The sequence below is a fragment of the Scyliorhinus torazame genome, chromosome 7 (genome assembly GCF_047496885.1).
Source record: "Scyliorhinus torazame isolate Kashiwa2021f chromosome 7, sScyTor2.1, whole genome shotgun sequence".
In the NCBI taxonomy this organism is placed as follows: Eukaryota; Metazoa; Chordata; class Chondrichthyes; order Carcharhiniformes; family Scyliorhinidae; genus Scyliorhinus; species Scyliorhinus torazame.
In genome coordinates, this window is record NC_092713.1 from 136850581 (window position 1) to 136864328 (window position 13748).

General features: G+C 44.2%; 1 protein-coding gene across 2 annotated transcripts in view; it reads left to right on the top strand.

The window, feature by feature from the left end:
• Positions 1-13748, top strand: part of dnm3a (dynamin 3a) — a 445953-nt gene that overhangs the window by 58988 nt on the left and 373217 nt on the right. For both annotated transcript variants that reach the window (XM_072511556.1, XM_072511557.1), the window contains exons 2-3: positions 5376-5449; positions 7252-7401. In XM_072511556.1, the coding sequence (XP_072367657.1) occupies positions 5376-5449; positions 7252-7401 (224 nt within the window). The remainder of the gene's footprint in view (positions 1-5375; positions 5450-7251; positions 7402-13748) is intronic.

Genomic DNA, 13748 nt, shown 5'->3' on the forward strand with positions numbered 1-13748 from the left:
AGAATCTAGCATGAACCCAAAAGTCAGAAACCTGCTGGCGTGAAATCACGTTATAGTTCTCTCAATGGCGGGTCAGTCTTCCCACTGGCTGGCGGCATGAATGCAATTTGCATTTCATGAATGCTCAATAAAACGGCTATCCGCTAACATTCCATCAGACATTCCAATCTACTTCTGACTAGCGTGAAATTATGTTGGTCTAAAACCCGATTGCTAAAGAAGGCCGAGGTGGTTCTCAGTTTGCAAGATACTTCCTGGTGAGTGCAACAAAGCCCCTTCTGCCAGAGTGCTGCACTGGTCCTGATGCTGTAAGTCACTCTGCCAGGGCAGACCGATTGCTGTCTTCCCTCATCACGTTGAACTGATATTCGTGGACAGCACCATGTTACTGAACTGTTGAGCCCTCCTGTGTCTCCGTCTTGGGTAAGTAATGCACCTCGGCTCGGGGAGTACAGGGGTCTCCTCCTGCTTGGTGCCACACACAAGTATCTGAGCTGGGCAGTACTATGCTGTCGGACTCATGTGGACCCGGGGGTGTGGTGAAAGGAAGAGAATGGGTGAGGATGGGCAGGGGCTGGCAATGGCAGCCAGAGGTGCAAGGATGTGGATGAAGAAGATGAACAATGGAAGACAGAGGGAATACGGAGGCGAGGGAAGCGAGACCCCGCAACGCTCCTGAAATTCTCACAGAGGAATCAAAGAGACACCACATCGTTTACTGGAAGGGGATGCAAGAAGATTCCCGATGCACTGGGTAATGGCTCGCATGGGACATGGGCGCCTCTCAGACGATGGGCTTGGGGGGAGGGTGGTTGAATTGAGAAACAAACTTTTTGAGGATGCTTGCCGTTTTACTCTGGCATCCCGCATGGTCTGGTGAAGACCGATGGGCTGGAGAGAGTTCTGAGGGTGCTGGACTGGTATTTGAATATGGCGTGGGATCTTCAAACCCGCCAACTGACATGAGGGAGGCGAATCAGCTGTTTGCCTGCCATATGATTTGGAGAGGAACTCGCCTGTGCATAATTTAAAAAAAATGTTTAAAAAATAATTTTTATTAAAGGTTTTCATAAAATATCAATAACAAAATGAGAAAGAAAAAAGAACCCAACAGGGTTAAGTACAAAACACAATCTAAAAAAGCAACCCCCAAACCCCTCCCCCCTGTACATAAATAATAAATTAACATTAACACCCCGACTTAACACAACAGGTGTATACACCCCCTCAGACCCTCCAGTGTAAATAACAAAAATAAAGTAAACCCCCCCCCCCCCTCCGAGCTGCTGCTGCCATTGACCAATGTCTATCGTTCTGCCAGAAAGTCTAAGACCCTCTCAAGGCGAATTTCACCCTCTCCAATGTAATGAACCCTGCCATATCGCTGATCCAGGATTCCACGCTTGGGGGCCTCGCATCTTTCCACTGAAGGAGAATCCTTCGCCGGGCTACCAGGGACGCAAAGGCCAGAATTCCGGCCTCTTTCGCCTCCTGCACTCCCGGCTCCTCTGCCACCCCAAATATTGCGAGCCCTCAGCCCGGTCTGACCCTGGATCCTACCACCCTCAACACCGTCCTCGCTACGCCCTTCCAAAATTCCTCCAGCGCTGGGCATGCCCAGAACATATGGGTGTGATTTGTTGGGCTCCCTGAGCACCTAACACACCTGTCCTCACCCCCAGAGAACCGGCTCATCCTTGTCCCGGTCATGTGTGCCCTGTGCAGCACCTTACGCTGTATGAGGCTGAGCCTCGCGCACAAAGAGGAAGAATTCACCCTCCCTAGGGCATCTGCCCACGTCCCCTCTTCGATCTCCTCTCCCAACTCCTCCTCCCACTTACCTTTCAACTCCACCATCGAGGCCTCCTGCTCCTCCTGCATCACCTGCTAAGTTTCCGAGATCTTCCCCAATCCCACCCACCCCTCTGAGAGCACCCTGTCCTGTACTCTGTGTGGCAGTAGCCGCGGGAATTCCACCACCTGCCGTCTGGCAAACGCCCTTACCTGTAAGTACCTGAAGCCTGTGCAAAATTAATGTGGTTCCAAACGTAGAATTTGGCACAGGGACCTGCTATTTTGGCCAGTGGGAAATATGGGTGGGTGGGTGAACTTGCGGCATGGGTTGGTACCTGGGACTTCGATGTTGTGGCCATTTCGGAGACATGGATAGAGCAGGGACAGGAATGGTTGTTGCAGGTGCCGGGGTTTAGATATTTCAGTAAGCTCAGGGAAGGTGGGATATTTGGGGACTTTAACTTCCCAAATATTGACTGGAAACGCTATAGTTCGAGTACTTTAGATGGGTCCGTTTTTCTCCAATGTGTGCAGGAGGGTTTCCTGACACAGTATGTAGATAGGCCACAAGAGGCGAGACCGTATTGGATTTGGTACTGGGTAATGAACCAGGACAGGTGTTAGATTTGGAGGTAGGTGAGCACTTTGGTGATAGTGACCACAATTCGATTGCGTTTACTTTAGTGATGGAAAGGGATAGGTATATACCGCAGGGCAAGAGTTATATCTGGGGGAAAGGCAATTATGATGCGATGAGGCAGGACTTAGGATGCATCGGATGGAGAGGAAAACTGCAGGGGATGGGATCAATGGAAATGTGGAGCTTGTTCAAGGAACAGCTTCTGCGTGTCCTTGATAAGTATGTACCTGTCAGGCAGGGAGGAAGTGGTCGAGCAAGGGAACTGTGGTTTACTAAGGCAGTCGAAACACTTGTCAAGAGGAAGCAGGAGGCTTATGTAAAGATGAGACATGAAGGTTCAGTTCGGGCCCTCGAGAGTTACAAGTTAGCTAGGAAGGACCTAAAGAGAGAGCTAAGAAGAGCCAGGAGGGGACATGAGAAGTCTTTGGCAGGTAGGATCAAGGATAACCCTAAAGCTTTCTATAGATATGTCAGAAATAAAAGAATGACTCGGGTAAGAGTAGGGCCAGTCAAGGACAGTAGTGGGAAGTTGTGCTTGGAATCCGAGGAGATAGGAGAGGTGCTAAATGAATATTTTTCGTCAGTATTCACACAGGAAAAAGATAATGTTGTCGAGGAGAATACTAAGATTCAGGCTACTAGACTAGAAGGGCTTGAGGTTCATAAAGAGGAGGTGTTAACAATTCTGGAAAGTGTGAAAATAGATAAGTCCCCTGGGCCGGATGGCATTTATCCTAGGATTCTCTGGGAAGCTAGGGAGGAGATTGCTGAGCCTTTGGCTTTGATCTTTAAGTCATCTTTGTCTACAGGAATAGTGCCAGAAGACTGGAGGATAACAAATGTTGTCCCCTTGTTCAAGAAGGGGAGTAGAGACAACCCCGGTAACTATAGACCAGTGAGCCTTACTTCTGCAAAATCTTGGAAAGGTTTATAAGAGATAGGGTGTATAATCATCTGAATAAGGAATAATTTGATTAGACATAGTCAACATGGTTTTGTGAAGGGTAGGTCGTGCCTCACAAACCTTATTGAGTTCTTTGAGAAGGTGACCAAACAGGTGGATGAGGGTAAAGCAGTTGATGTGGTGTATATGGATTTCAGTAAAGCGTTTGATAAGGTTCCCCACGGTAGGCTACTGCAGAAAATACGGAAGCATGGGATTCAGGGAGATTTAGCAGTTTGCATCAGAAATTGGCTAGCTGGAAGAAGGCAAAGGGTGGTGGTTGATGGGAAGTGTTCAGACTGGAGTCCAGTTACTAGTGGTGTACCACAAGGATTTGTTTTGGGGCCACTGCTGTTTGTCATTTTTATAAATGACCTGGAGGAGGGCGTAGAAGGATGGGTGAGTAAATTTGCAGATGACACTAAAGTCGGTGGAGTTGTGGACAGTGCGGAAGGATGTTACAAGTTACAGAGGGACATAGATAAGCTGCAGCGCTGGGCTGAGAGGTGGCAAATGGAGTTTAATGCAGTGTGAGGTGATTCATTTTGGAAGGAATAACAGGAAGACAGAGTACTGGGCTAATGGTAAGATTCTTGGCAGTGTGGATGAGCAGAGAGATCTCGGTGTCCATGTACATAGATCCCTGAAAGTTGCCACTCAGGTTGAGAGGATTGTTAAGAAGGCGTACGGTGTGTTAGCTTTTATTGGTAGAGGGATTGAGTTTCGGAGCCATGAGGTCATGTTGCAGCTGTACAAAACTCTGGTGCGGCCGCATTTGGAGCATTGCGTGCCATTCTGGTCGCCGCATTATAGGAAGGATGTGGAAGCATTGAAAAGGGTGCAGAGGAGATTTACCAGAATGTTGCCAGGTATGGAGGGAAGATCTTATGAGGAAAGGCTGAGGGACTTGAGGCTGTTTTCGTTAAAGAGAAGAACGTTAAGAGGTGACTTAATTGGGGCATACAAGATGATCAGAGGATTGGATAGGGTTGACAGTGAGAACCTTTTTCCTCGGATGGTGATGTCTAGCACGAGGGGACATAGCTTGAAATTGAGGGAAGATAGATATAGGACAGATGTCAGAGGTAGGTTCTTTACTCAGAGAGTAGTAAGGGCGTGGAATGCCCTGCCTGCAACAGTAGTGGACTTGCCAACACTAAGGGAATTCAAATGGTCATTTGATAGACATATGGACGATAAGGGAATAGTGTAGATGGGCTTTAGAGTGGTTTCACAGGTCGGCGCAACATCGAGGGCCGAAGGGCCTGTACTGCGCTGTAATGTTCTATATTCTATGCTGCTGTAGATGCCGGCCACACCACTTAGACTCAAAAACTGGAGAATCCCGCACTTCATGTTCTGCCATTTCTGATGATTAATTGTTTTGTATGGCATTTCAAAGAATATAAGAGGAAGGCGGTGGCCTAGTGGCATTGTCCAGAGACTCATGATATTGCTCTGGGAATCGGGTTTGAATCCTAACATGGCAAATGGTGAAAATTGAATTCTAGAAAAATTTGGAATTGTCGATTGTTGTAAAAGCCCACCTGGTTCACTAATGTCCTTTAGGGAAGGAAATCAGCCATCCTTCCCTGGTCTGGCCTACATGTGACTCATAACTGCCTGCTGAAATGGCCTAGCAAGCCACTCAGTTTAAGGGCATTTAGTGATGGACAATAAATGCTGACTGAGCAGGCGACGCCCACGTCCCCTGAATGAATAAACAAAATATTTTAAGCCGCAGGATTAAGTTGGCAAAAATTTTATTAGCACTTTAAATATTGGGACACTAAAAATTAATTTTACTGGTTTTTGTATTGCAACCTTTATACATCTCTGCCTTACAGTTCTGAATTCTGAAAAATGTGGTCCCCGTGCTCCAAATGCGAAGCAAAATCTTGTTGTCATAAACATTGTCACAAATCTTTATTCTGGCCAAGATATCTGTGCTTCAGTAAAAACAAGTCCTTAATTTGTTTCTTTCCTCTCCTACAATAGAGATTTCCTTCCTCGGGGATCAGGCATTGTAACCAGACGACCTCTGGTTTTGCAGCTGGTGAATTCCAACACAGGTACTGTACTGTACTGAATATTACTTTTTTTATGTTGTGAAGTTCTTAATTATTTGCCAAACAAACCTTGGTGTGTGTGACGTGGATTTAAAAATAAGAATTTGACTCCCATTGCATTCAATAAAGTGAGGAATATTAGCTCCAGATGCTTTGACTCTTTACGTTATTCTTGTAGGTAAATCTTAGCTTCCTATGATCTTGAGTATCTTTACTAGCTCTGATACCAAGACATGTTTCTGAAAATGAAAAAATTGAAAATCGCTTGTTGTCACAATTAGGCTTCAAATGAAGTTTCTGTGAAAAGCCCCTAGTCGCCACATGAGCCCCTGGTCTGGAAATGAGCCCAGGGAGCAAATCGAGAACCTTGCTATTAACTGTCATTCCTTCCATCTTCAAAGAGCAGAAGTGCATAATAACATTGGTTCTTGATTTACACGATGTGAGTTTATTTAAAAATGATAAACATCCTGTACAATCGAGATATATAACATTTTACAATAGCTATCAAACCAGCTATCAACCAATAATAATCACTTAGCTATTCTCTATTCTCTGTAGTTAACTTTCACCGTTCTAGTATTCATTTATTGTTGTGTTTCCAATTATGGGAGTGAACTGGCCTGATCTGTATCTCTGAAGATTGCAACCGGTTTGTTTAAACTTCGTGTCGCTTGAACAGCTTCAGTTGTTCAAATATCACTGACCACAGTTACTTCCTGCTTGTGAATATCTGGCAGCTACAGTTCTCCACATAGCTGAGAAAATTATACAGTACCTGTTTGTTTGTACATGGCTTACTTCTTCATTGCCCAAATTTGGACACACAGATGACTTGTCCGTTTGTATTGATTAAGGTTGGGGGCATAGTTTTGACTGAAGCTGTCCTGTGACTGAGTTAAAGAAGCAACCTTGGAATCTAAGACTAGACAAATGTGGATTGTTATTGCTGCAGTCCCTTCTCGAGCTTTTGGTGATTGCTAAAGACCTTGAACATGAATTGGAGGAGCAGGAATGTCTTCAAAGAATAGATTATTCTTCTTGTATTGAGTAGCTTACCCAGACAAGTACACCTTTGGAATGCCCATCCTTTTGACAAATTTTGCATGGAACGGTGTCACTTTCTCTCCCTCTGTCACTATTAGCGATATCCCTTGGTGACTTCATTTGTATTTTATTTCAATGTTATAGCTGCTATATGGTGTGAGCAACTTTTTTAAACAGTTGTGCTCATCTTTAGTGATCTCTGTAGCTTTGATAGGCTTCATCTTCCTATTTCTTGCTTTTACCCCAACTCTCACTCACTGTTACAATTCTGTTGTTTCTACAAAGACAGGTTTCTCACTCAAGTAGCAATTCTTCACAAACATGGCAGCAGACTATTTGACTCAACTCCCATCAAGTCTGATCCAGTCCAGCCCATCTCCAAATCTTTATGTGTCACCCTATCCGGTTGCTTTCCTCAGATGTGATTCCTTGCCCACAGCAACAGAGGAAGCATCAAGTTCCTTGGAAATATTGATCATATCGTGAGACTTACCTTTTAGCCTCCAGTGCCATTCCTAAATTGTCTTTTTTTGAAGGAGCTAATTGATATGACATTAACTTTTTCTTGGAGCTTAGGGAAAAATTATAACTCTCATCTAGGATTTAGTAATTTCCAATATGTTGTCCAGTTCTATGGCCACGAAGAGGTGATTGTCAAAAAAATATTCTCTTATTTACTTGAGAAGGAATTCAAACTGTAACTTGCTTCCAGAATTGTCTTTAATTTTGTTTTGTCATCCTATTTTCTATTGTCCTAGAATATGGTGAATTCCTACATTGTAAAGGAAAGAAGTTTATCGATTATGAAGAAATGCGTCATGAGATTGAAGTAGAAACGGACAGGGTAACAGGAACGAACAAAGGGATTTCATCAGTACCCATCAACCTGAGAATTTACTCGCCAAATGGTGTGTTAAAAACAGGGCAGAATAGAACTTTGCTTCCATGTATTGTCTGATGGATGTACAGTGATTCCATATGACATTTGATGCCAGTCGTGAAGGAGATCTTGCCATTTGCAAGTGAAGCAGTACATGCAAGTAGCTAAACCGATGTGAATAGTTTGTCCTGGTATTTATTAACAAAAGGTTGTTTTACAACTTGCAGGCAACTGGAAACAGGCTGTATCTGTATCTGAGATTGTCCACCTGATGATTCAAGGAGGGCTAGTGCTACTTGTCACCTGAAGGGATGTTGGTGAAAAAGCTGCTGGACTATTAACTGAATTGTTTCACTTTCATAAACCATACAGTTGGTGGGTATTGAAGAACTGTAGAAAAAATTGGAAATTTAGTGTTGGCAAACCTTGATGAAACGGCGACTCGACGCATATGAAACTAATAGTGGTCGATAGACATGCAATTCACAAGCAATACCTTTCTACATGTATGTTAAATGTGTACCTTGGGTGAGGGACGTAGACTGCTGATGCACATGGAGTTGTATAGGCAAATTACCATTGATAATTGGATGTTGAATGTTTTTGGAGTGCAGTAATACAAATAATGGTGTTTCCACACTGTCTTCTCGAAATACAACTTGGATTTGGGTATCGGTTGCAGAATATTTAAATGTGCAGGCAGCACAAAAATAGGGAGCATGCCTGAAGAGGGCTCTACAATGACACAGACTTCGAGCACATAGGCTTCAGGGAAAATAAAATGCAGGGACGTTTCAAGTGATTATATGTTGAGATGAATTGAGTGGAAATGTACATTAAATGTGAAAACTTTAGAGACAGTGAAGGAGCAAAGTGACTTGGAGGCTCAGCTGCACAAATCTTTTCAAGTTGTAAAAAAGCAAATGGATTCTAAGATTTTATAAACTAGAGGCTCAGTGCAAACATAAGGGGCAGAATTTTCTGATTCGTTTTGCAGAGTGTCGTAGTGAGCGTGAAAAAAAGGTGGAAGCCGCCAGCCCCAAGGGCAGCTTCTTGTACTGTATTTTTCAACTCTTAGTTAAAAAGAAGTTAAGGAGCAGGTCCCACGATGTCACACTGGCAGGGCGAGTCCAATAAAAATAGAAATGTCCCCCCCCCCCCCCCCCCCCCCCCCGAGTCTCCTGCTGCCTGACTTTCCAACTTGCCGCTTCTCTCTCCTAAACCTTCAATTTGAGCAAGGGATTCTGGACAGGTGAGGGGCAGGAGGAGCAGCTTTGACTGTCGGAGCTCATAACGAGGGTTCAGGAAAGGGAACAAGGGAGCAGGAGGATCGGCGAAAGGAAAAATTTGTGAGAAGGTGAGTTGGAGTGGAGGAGGCTGCGAGTTGGACTGTCGGCAGCAACAGGGTGCGTTAGACAGCGGGAGAGGCCCCAAACTGGAGTGAGAAAGGATGTGTGACATGTGGGATGTCCAGAAAGCAGGATCGACAGTAAACGGGAGGTACTCTTAAGTTGAAAGTTACCATATTTATTTTATATGTTTGAATCAGATATTTCATTTATCAATACAGGAATTTAGCAATGTAAAGTATTTTAACTTACAGGGTATAATTTTTAAATATTTTTCTTTGCTAATGAGGGATGCCCTACAAAACCATAACAGCTTTTACATTGGTTTTAGTAGGAAAATACAACTTTAAGTGAGTTTTTCAGCATTTTTTACATGCTCTGGCAAGCAAAACTGTTTAGACAAATTGAGATACTAAGTGTTATACTTGGGAAGTAAGGTGCTAATATTTATTATGCTTCTTCCCAGAGTTGTTTTTACTCCTTACCGAACAAAAATGGATTTTCAGAATGGTTAGGTAATCAGAGTATACAATCATCCGAGGGAGGGCCTGTTTAGCACAGGGCTAAATCGCTGGCTTTGAAAGCAGACCAAGGCAGGCCAGCAGCACGGTTCAATTCCCGTAACAGCCTCCCCGAACAGGCGCCGGAATGTGGCGACTAGGGGCTTTTCACAGTAACTTCATTTGAAGGCTACTTGTGACAATAAGCGATTTTCATTTCATTTCATTTCTATGTCATTGCCTCAATCCTCGGATGTCAATGTTTCAAATAAGGCTTTCTTTCCACTCATCAATGTAGCTTTACTGTGATTCATTTCTGATTCATTTCCAGACTTTTAACGTCTTTCTTTAGACAATCTGGTCCACTATCTTGAAATGTAGTAAGGGTGGACAGCTTCCCTTGTTCATTCAAGCTATTGTTATGGACAGGAGAGGGAGGGAGGTTAATTTAAACAGCCCTGATTTCTCTTGCCGCCCATTCGTAAATAGCAAGGTATTTTTGATTTGCTTCCCCCTTTAGAAGTGGTGGCATATTTTCTAAACCCTCAGTTTGGTGTGATCCAATCTTATATTAATAACCCCACAGCAAACTTTTAAAAAACATTAAAAAAAATTCTCCTCCTTTTTCACATTTTCTCCCACATTTACACCCATCAACAATAAACAATAATCAGTAAGATATGTCAGTCCCCATAATAACAACGATCCCATCTACCCACCAACCCCCAAACCTCAAACGGCATGTTTTCATAAACAAATGACGAAACAGAATCAGGGATTACCCGTAGTCACCCTTAGTCTTACACAGCTCCCCCCTCACCCACCCACCCCAGGTCTCCAGCTCCTCCCGTCCACTGCCTCTTGTAAAACTCCTCCTCCCAACCTCGGTTCCTTCCCCCCAACTTTCCACCCCGGCTAGACCACTCGGACCCTGTTCTGCCAGGCTCCGATGGCCGCAGCCCCTCCCCCCACCTCACTCCCGTTCACTGGCCGGCTTAAACCGGCCAGCGTGGAGGCCCCCGCCCAGGTCCCTTTCCCACTTGCCCGGCCCTAGGAAAGCCCAAAGATCCCCTTTTAGCACACAAACCCCGCATATCCACCTACACCCCAAAGAACCCTCATTTCGAGTGAAAGTCCTGTCCCTTCCCTTGTCCAAATATATACCACATTGGCTCCTTTAGTCTCCACACCCGCGCGCAGTGAACCCCACAGCAAACTTGAGATGAGGTGAACTCAAAGTGTTAGTTTATTTGCACACGCTCAAACACAGGAGAAGGGTAGCAACTTTGCCTCCATTGCAAGAATAGGGTAAAAGAGGGATAGAGAAAAAATCTTTTACAGGACAAAGATCACATAGAAAAGAGTTATTGTTTCACACAAGTCCAGAATCAAAATCCAGTGATTCATTTGTTTACAGAGTTCGAGAGGATGAAAACCTCTGTATAATGCTGTATAATTCACTTTTCCAGTAGAGTTGACTTCACACAAAGAGACAGGCATGCAGAGCCAAATCAGTCTTTTTGTCAATGGTACAAGAGTTACGGTAGAAATAGTGTGGATGAGGCCATTATTCAGTCTGGACAGAACCCCTTTTCTGTGCTGCTGCTTGTAGATGGTAAGATGGAAGACTAGGTTTTCAGTACAGCAAAGCAATATAACTGGTACCACCAGCTAGAGGTTCATGTCACATGACTCATAACTCTCCACTCTGGATTTGACAAAGGGTATGTACTCCTTTGTCTGGGCCCCTTACATTGTTTAATGCTCCAACCACTTGAAAGAAAGGTTGTGGGGTCTTTTGTCCTAGCAGACAAATAGGCCCTGGTTGGCCAGACCTTGTATAGGAAATGCAGATGGCCGTTGTATACTTATGTTGGAACTTTGTCTTTGCCCACAAGGAGTTGTTAGTATCTCTTCAGAGCTAATGAGGTGTAATTTTCTGTGAAATTGCCCGATGGCTCCTTTTGTTCAAGGGTCACAGATATTTTAAGACATTTTACAATGCCTTTGTCCAGTTGTTAAACTTTTAAAAAAAATATAGCCATGAGACTATATATAATAAAAATATAGAGTGTGAGGCCGTATCCTCCTGACACTATTTTAAAAATAATAAAAATAAAAAGAATCAATCCTTGACACATCTAACCACAGTCATAGTGGATAGAATATTTACTGTTGAACGAAGTTAAAACTCTGGTTAAGTAAATGTTGGAAGAAGGATTGGAAAAGTTGTTTCATTCACTCAAATTATGGGACACCCGATACTTGTGTTTGTGTCGTGGCAACATCAGTGTTCAACATGAGTGATTCACAGCTAGAAATCGGACTAACAATCCACTTCAGTTATAATATCAAATAGTTATTTGAATCTGTTCAATAGTGCATGTGCACGGAAGGTAGCATTATTCAGAGAAAATGCCTTCTCTTGCTGGGGAACGATCTGAAAATTTTGAATGAAATGCTCTGTATGGAATCCTTAACTATGATCCCTCCTGTAGAAAATTGCCAGGAACCCTCATTATTGGTGTACAGGATTACTAGCAATTTCCTGTTTAAATACAGAATAATTCTCTATTGGACAAGCAACAGTTCCAGTCGACTGATTCCATGGATAAATAAAAAGATGAGAATAATATTGAATATAAAGGAAAAGCCAAACAAAAATCACATGAATAACAAAGGAAATATTGACAAAAGAAGGGAGAATTATGGTGAGGAATACTGTATGATGATTTTAGGAATGAGACTAAAAAGAGAATTTGGATTACAAAGTGAAAACCTTAAATTAAAATAGCAAAGGATTAAAAAGAATTGATGACAAAAGAACAAGGCTCATCTAGTGTACCATCAGCCATCCCAATATCTGCATGGTACAATTATGTTGCTAATGAAATAGACCAATTAGTTTATCTCAAATTCATCTTGAGACACCTAAAAATGACAGGAAAACCCCAGTGGTGAGGAACTTTGGAACCAAAGGCTCAAAGTCACCTTTTCCCTTCCAAGAATGCTAGACTTGCCATGTTTCAAGTTGCTTACATACTATTCCTCAAAATGTTCTTTTCCAAAAGAAATGTATCTAACTTGCATTTGAACAAATCAATATTAACAGCTCCCACCATCTTCCTAGACAATCTGTTCCATAGATTGACCAGTTGCCTGCTGAAATATTTGGCAGAATGTTCATGCAACCAACCCACTCAGTGTGTTGGTTGGCAGCATGTTGGGCTCCGACTGTTAGTGGAGTAGGTTTTTCCATGGCTGTTTAACTCAGTGACGGAATTAGCATCTGCTTCCAGTTTTCTTGACCAATCACAATAGTGTGGGTGTGATGACAGCTTGCACCTATCAATGCAAGGATCTCTATTTAAAGGGACATTAAAAAAAACGTTTACGGGAAGTGGGCGTCAATGGTTAGGCAAGCATTTATTGCCCATCCCTAGTTACCCTTTAGAAGGTGGTAGTGAGTTGCCTTCTTGAATCGCTACAGTCCCTGAGGGGTAGGTACATCCACAGTGCTGTTAGGGAGGGAGTTCCAGGATTTTGACCCAGCAACAGTGAAGGAACGGTGATATATTTCCAAGTCTGGATGGTTAGTGACTTGGAGGGGAACCTCCAGGTGGTAGCATTCCCAGGTGCCTGCTGCCCTTGTCCTTCTCGATGGCAGCGGTTGTGTGTTTGGAAGGTGCTGCCTAAGAAACCTTGACAAGTTCCTGCAGTGCATCTTGTAGATGGTACACGCGGCTGCCAATGTTTATCAGTGGTGGAGGGATTTAATGTTTGTGGAAGTGGTAGCGATCAAGTGGGCTCCTTTGTCCTGGATGGTGTCGAGCTTCTTGAATGTTGTTGGAGCTGCACTCATCGAGGCAAATAGAGAGTATTCCATTACACACCTGACTTGTGCCTTGTAGATGGTGGCTGTTATAACCTGCCTACTTACCATTGGCTGGGGACTAATGTCAATCCCACAATCCTGTGGGCGGAGAAACCTTAGTAAACTCCTAGTATAAATAAAGCTGGCCAGTTCAGGAACCAGCAGGAAGGAGTGTGCAGTAAGGGAAGTTGAGGAGCCATGTCCGTGTCAGACTTGTAGGCGCCGTCCCCATCGCGGACGGCGGTCCTGGGGGCGCCAGAGGCGCCGTCGTTCCGACCGAAACTGGGACCAGCCCAGGGGCCGTACCTTCCATGTGGATGAACCTGCGGCGACTACTCCTGAGGACGTGGAGACGGAGGACGACTACCTGCAGCTGCATTGTGTGGCAGCTCCCCGTGTGGCCCCCATTACGGTGACAGTACGGGTCAATGGTCACCCGCTTGAGATGGAGTTGGACACTGGCGCAGCGGTCTCCGTGATCGCCCAGAGGACATTCGATCGCATCAAGCAGGGTATACAGACCCTTACATTAACCGACTCACAGGCCAGGTTGGCCACCTACACGGGGGAACCACTGGACATTGCAGGAACTACAATGACCCCTGTTGTTTATGGACGCCAGGAGGGGCATTTCCCACTTATCGTGGTGCGC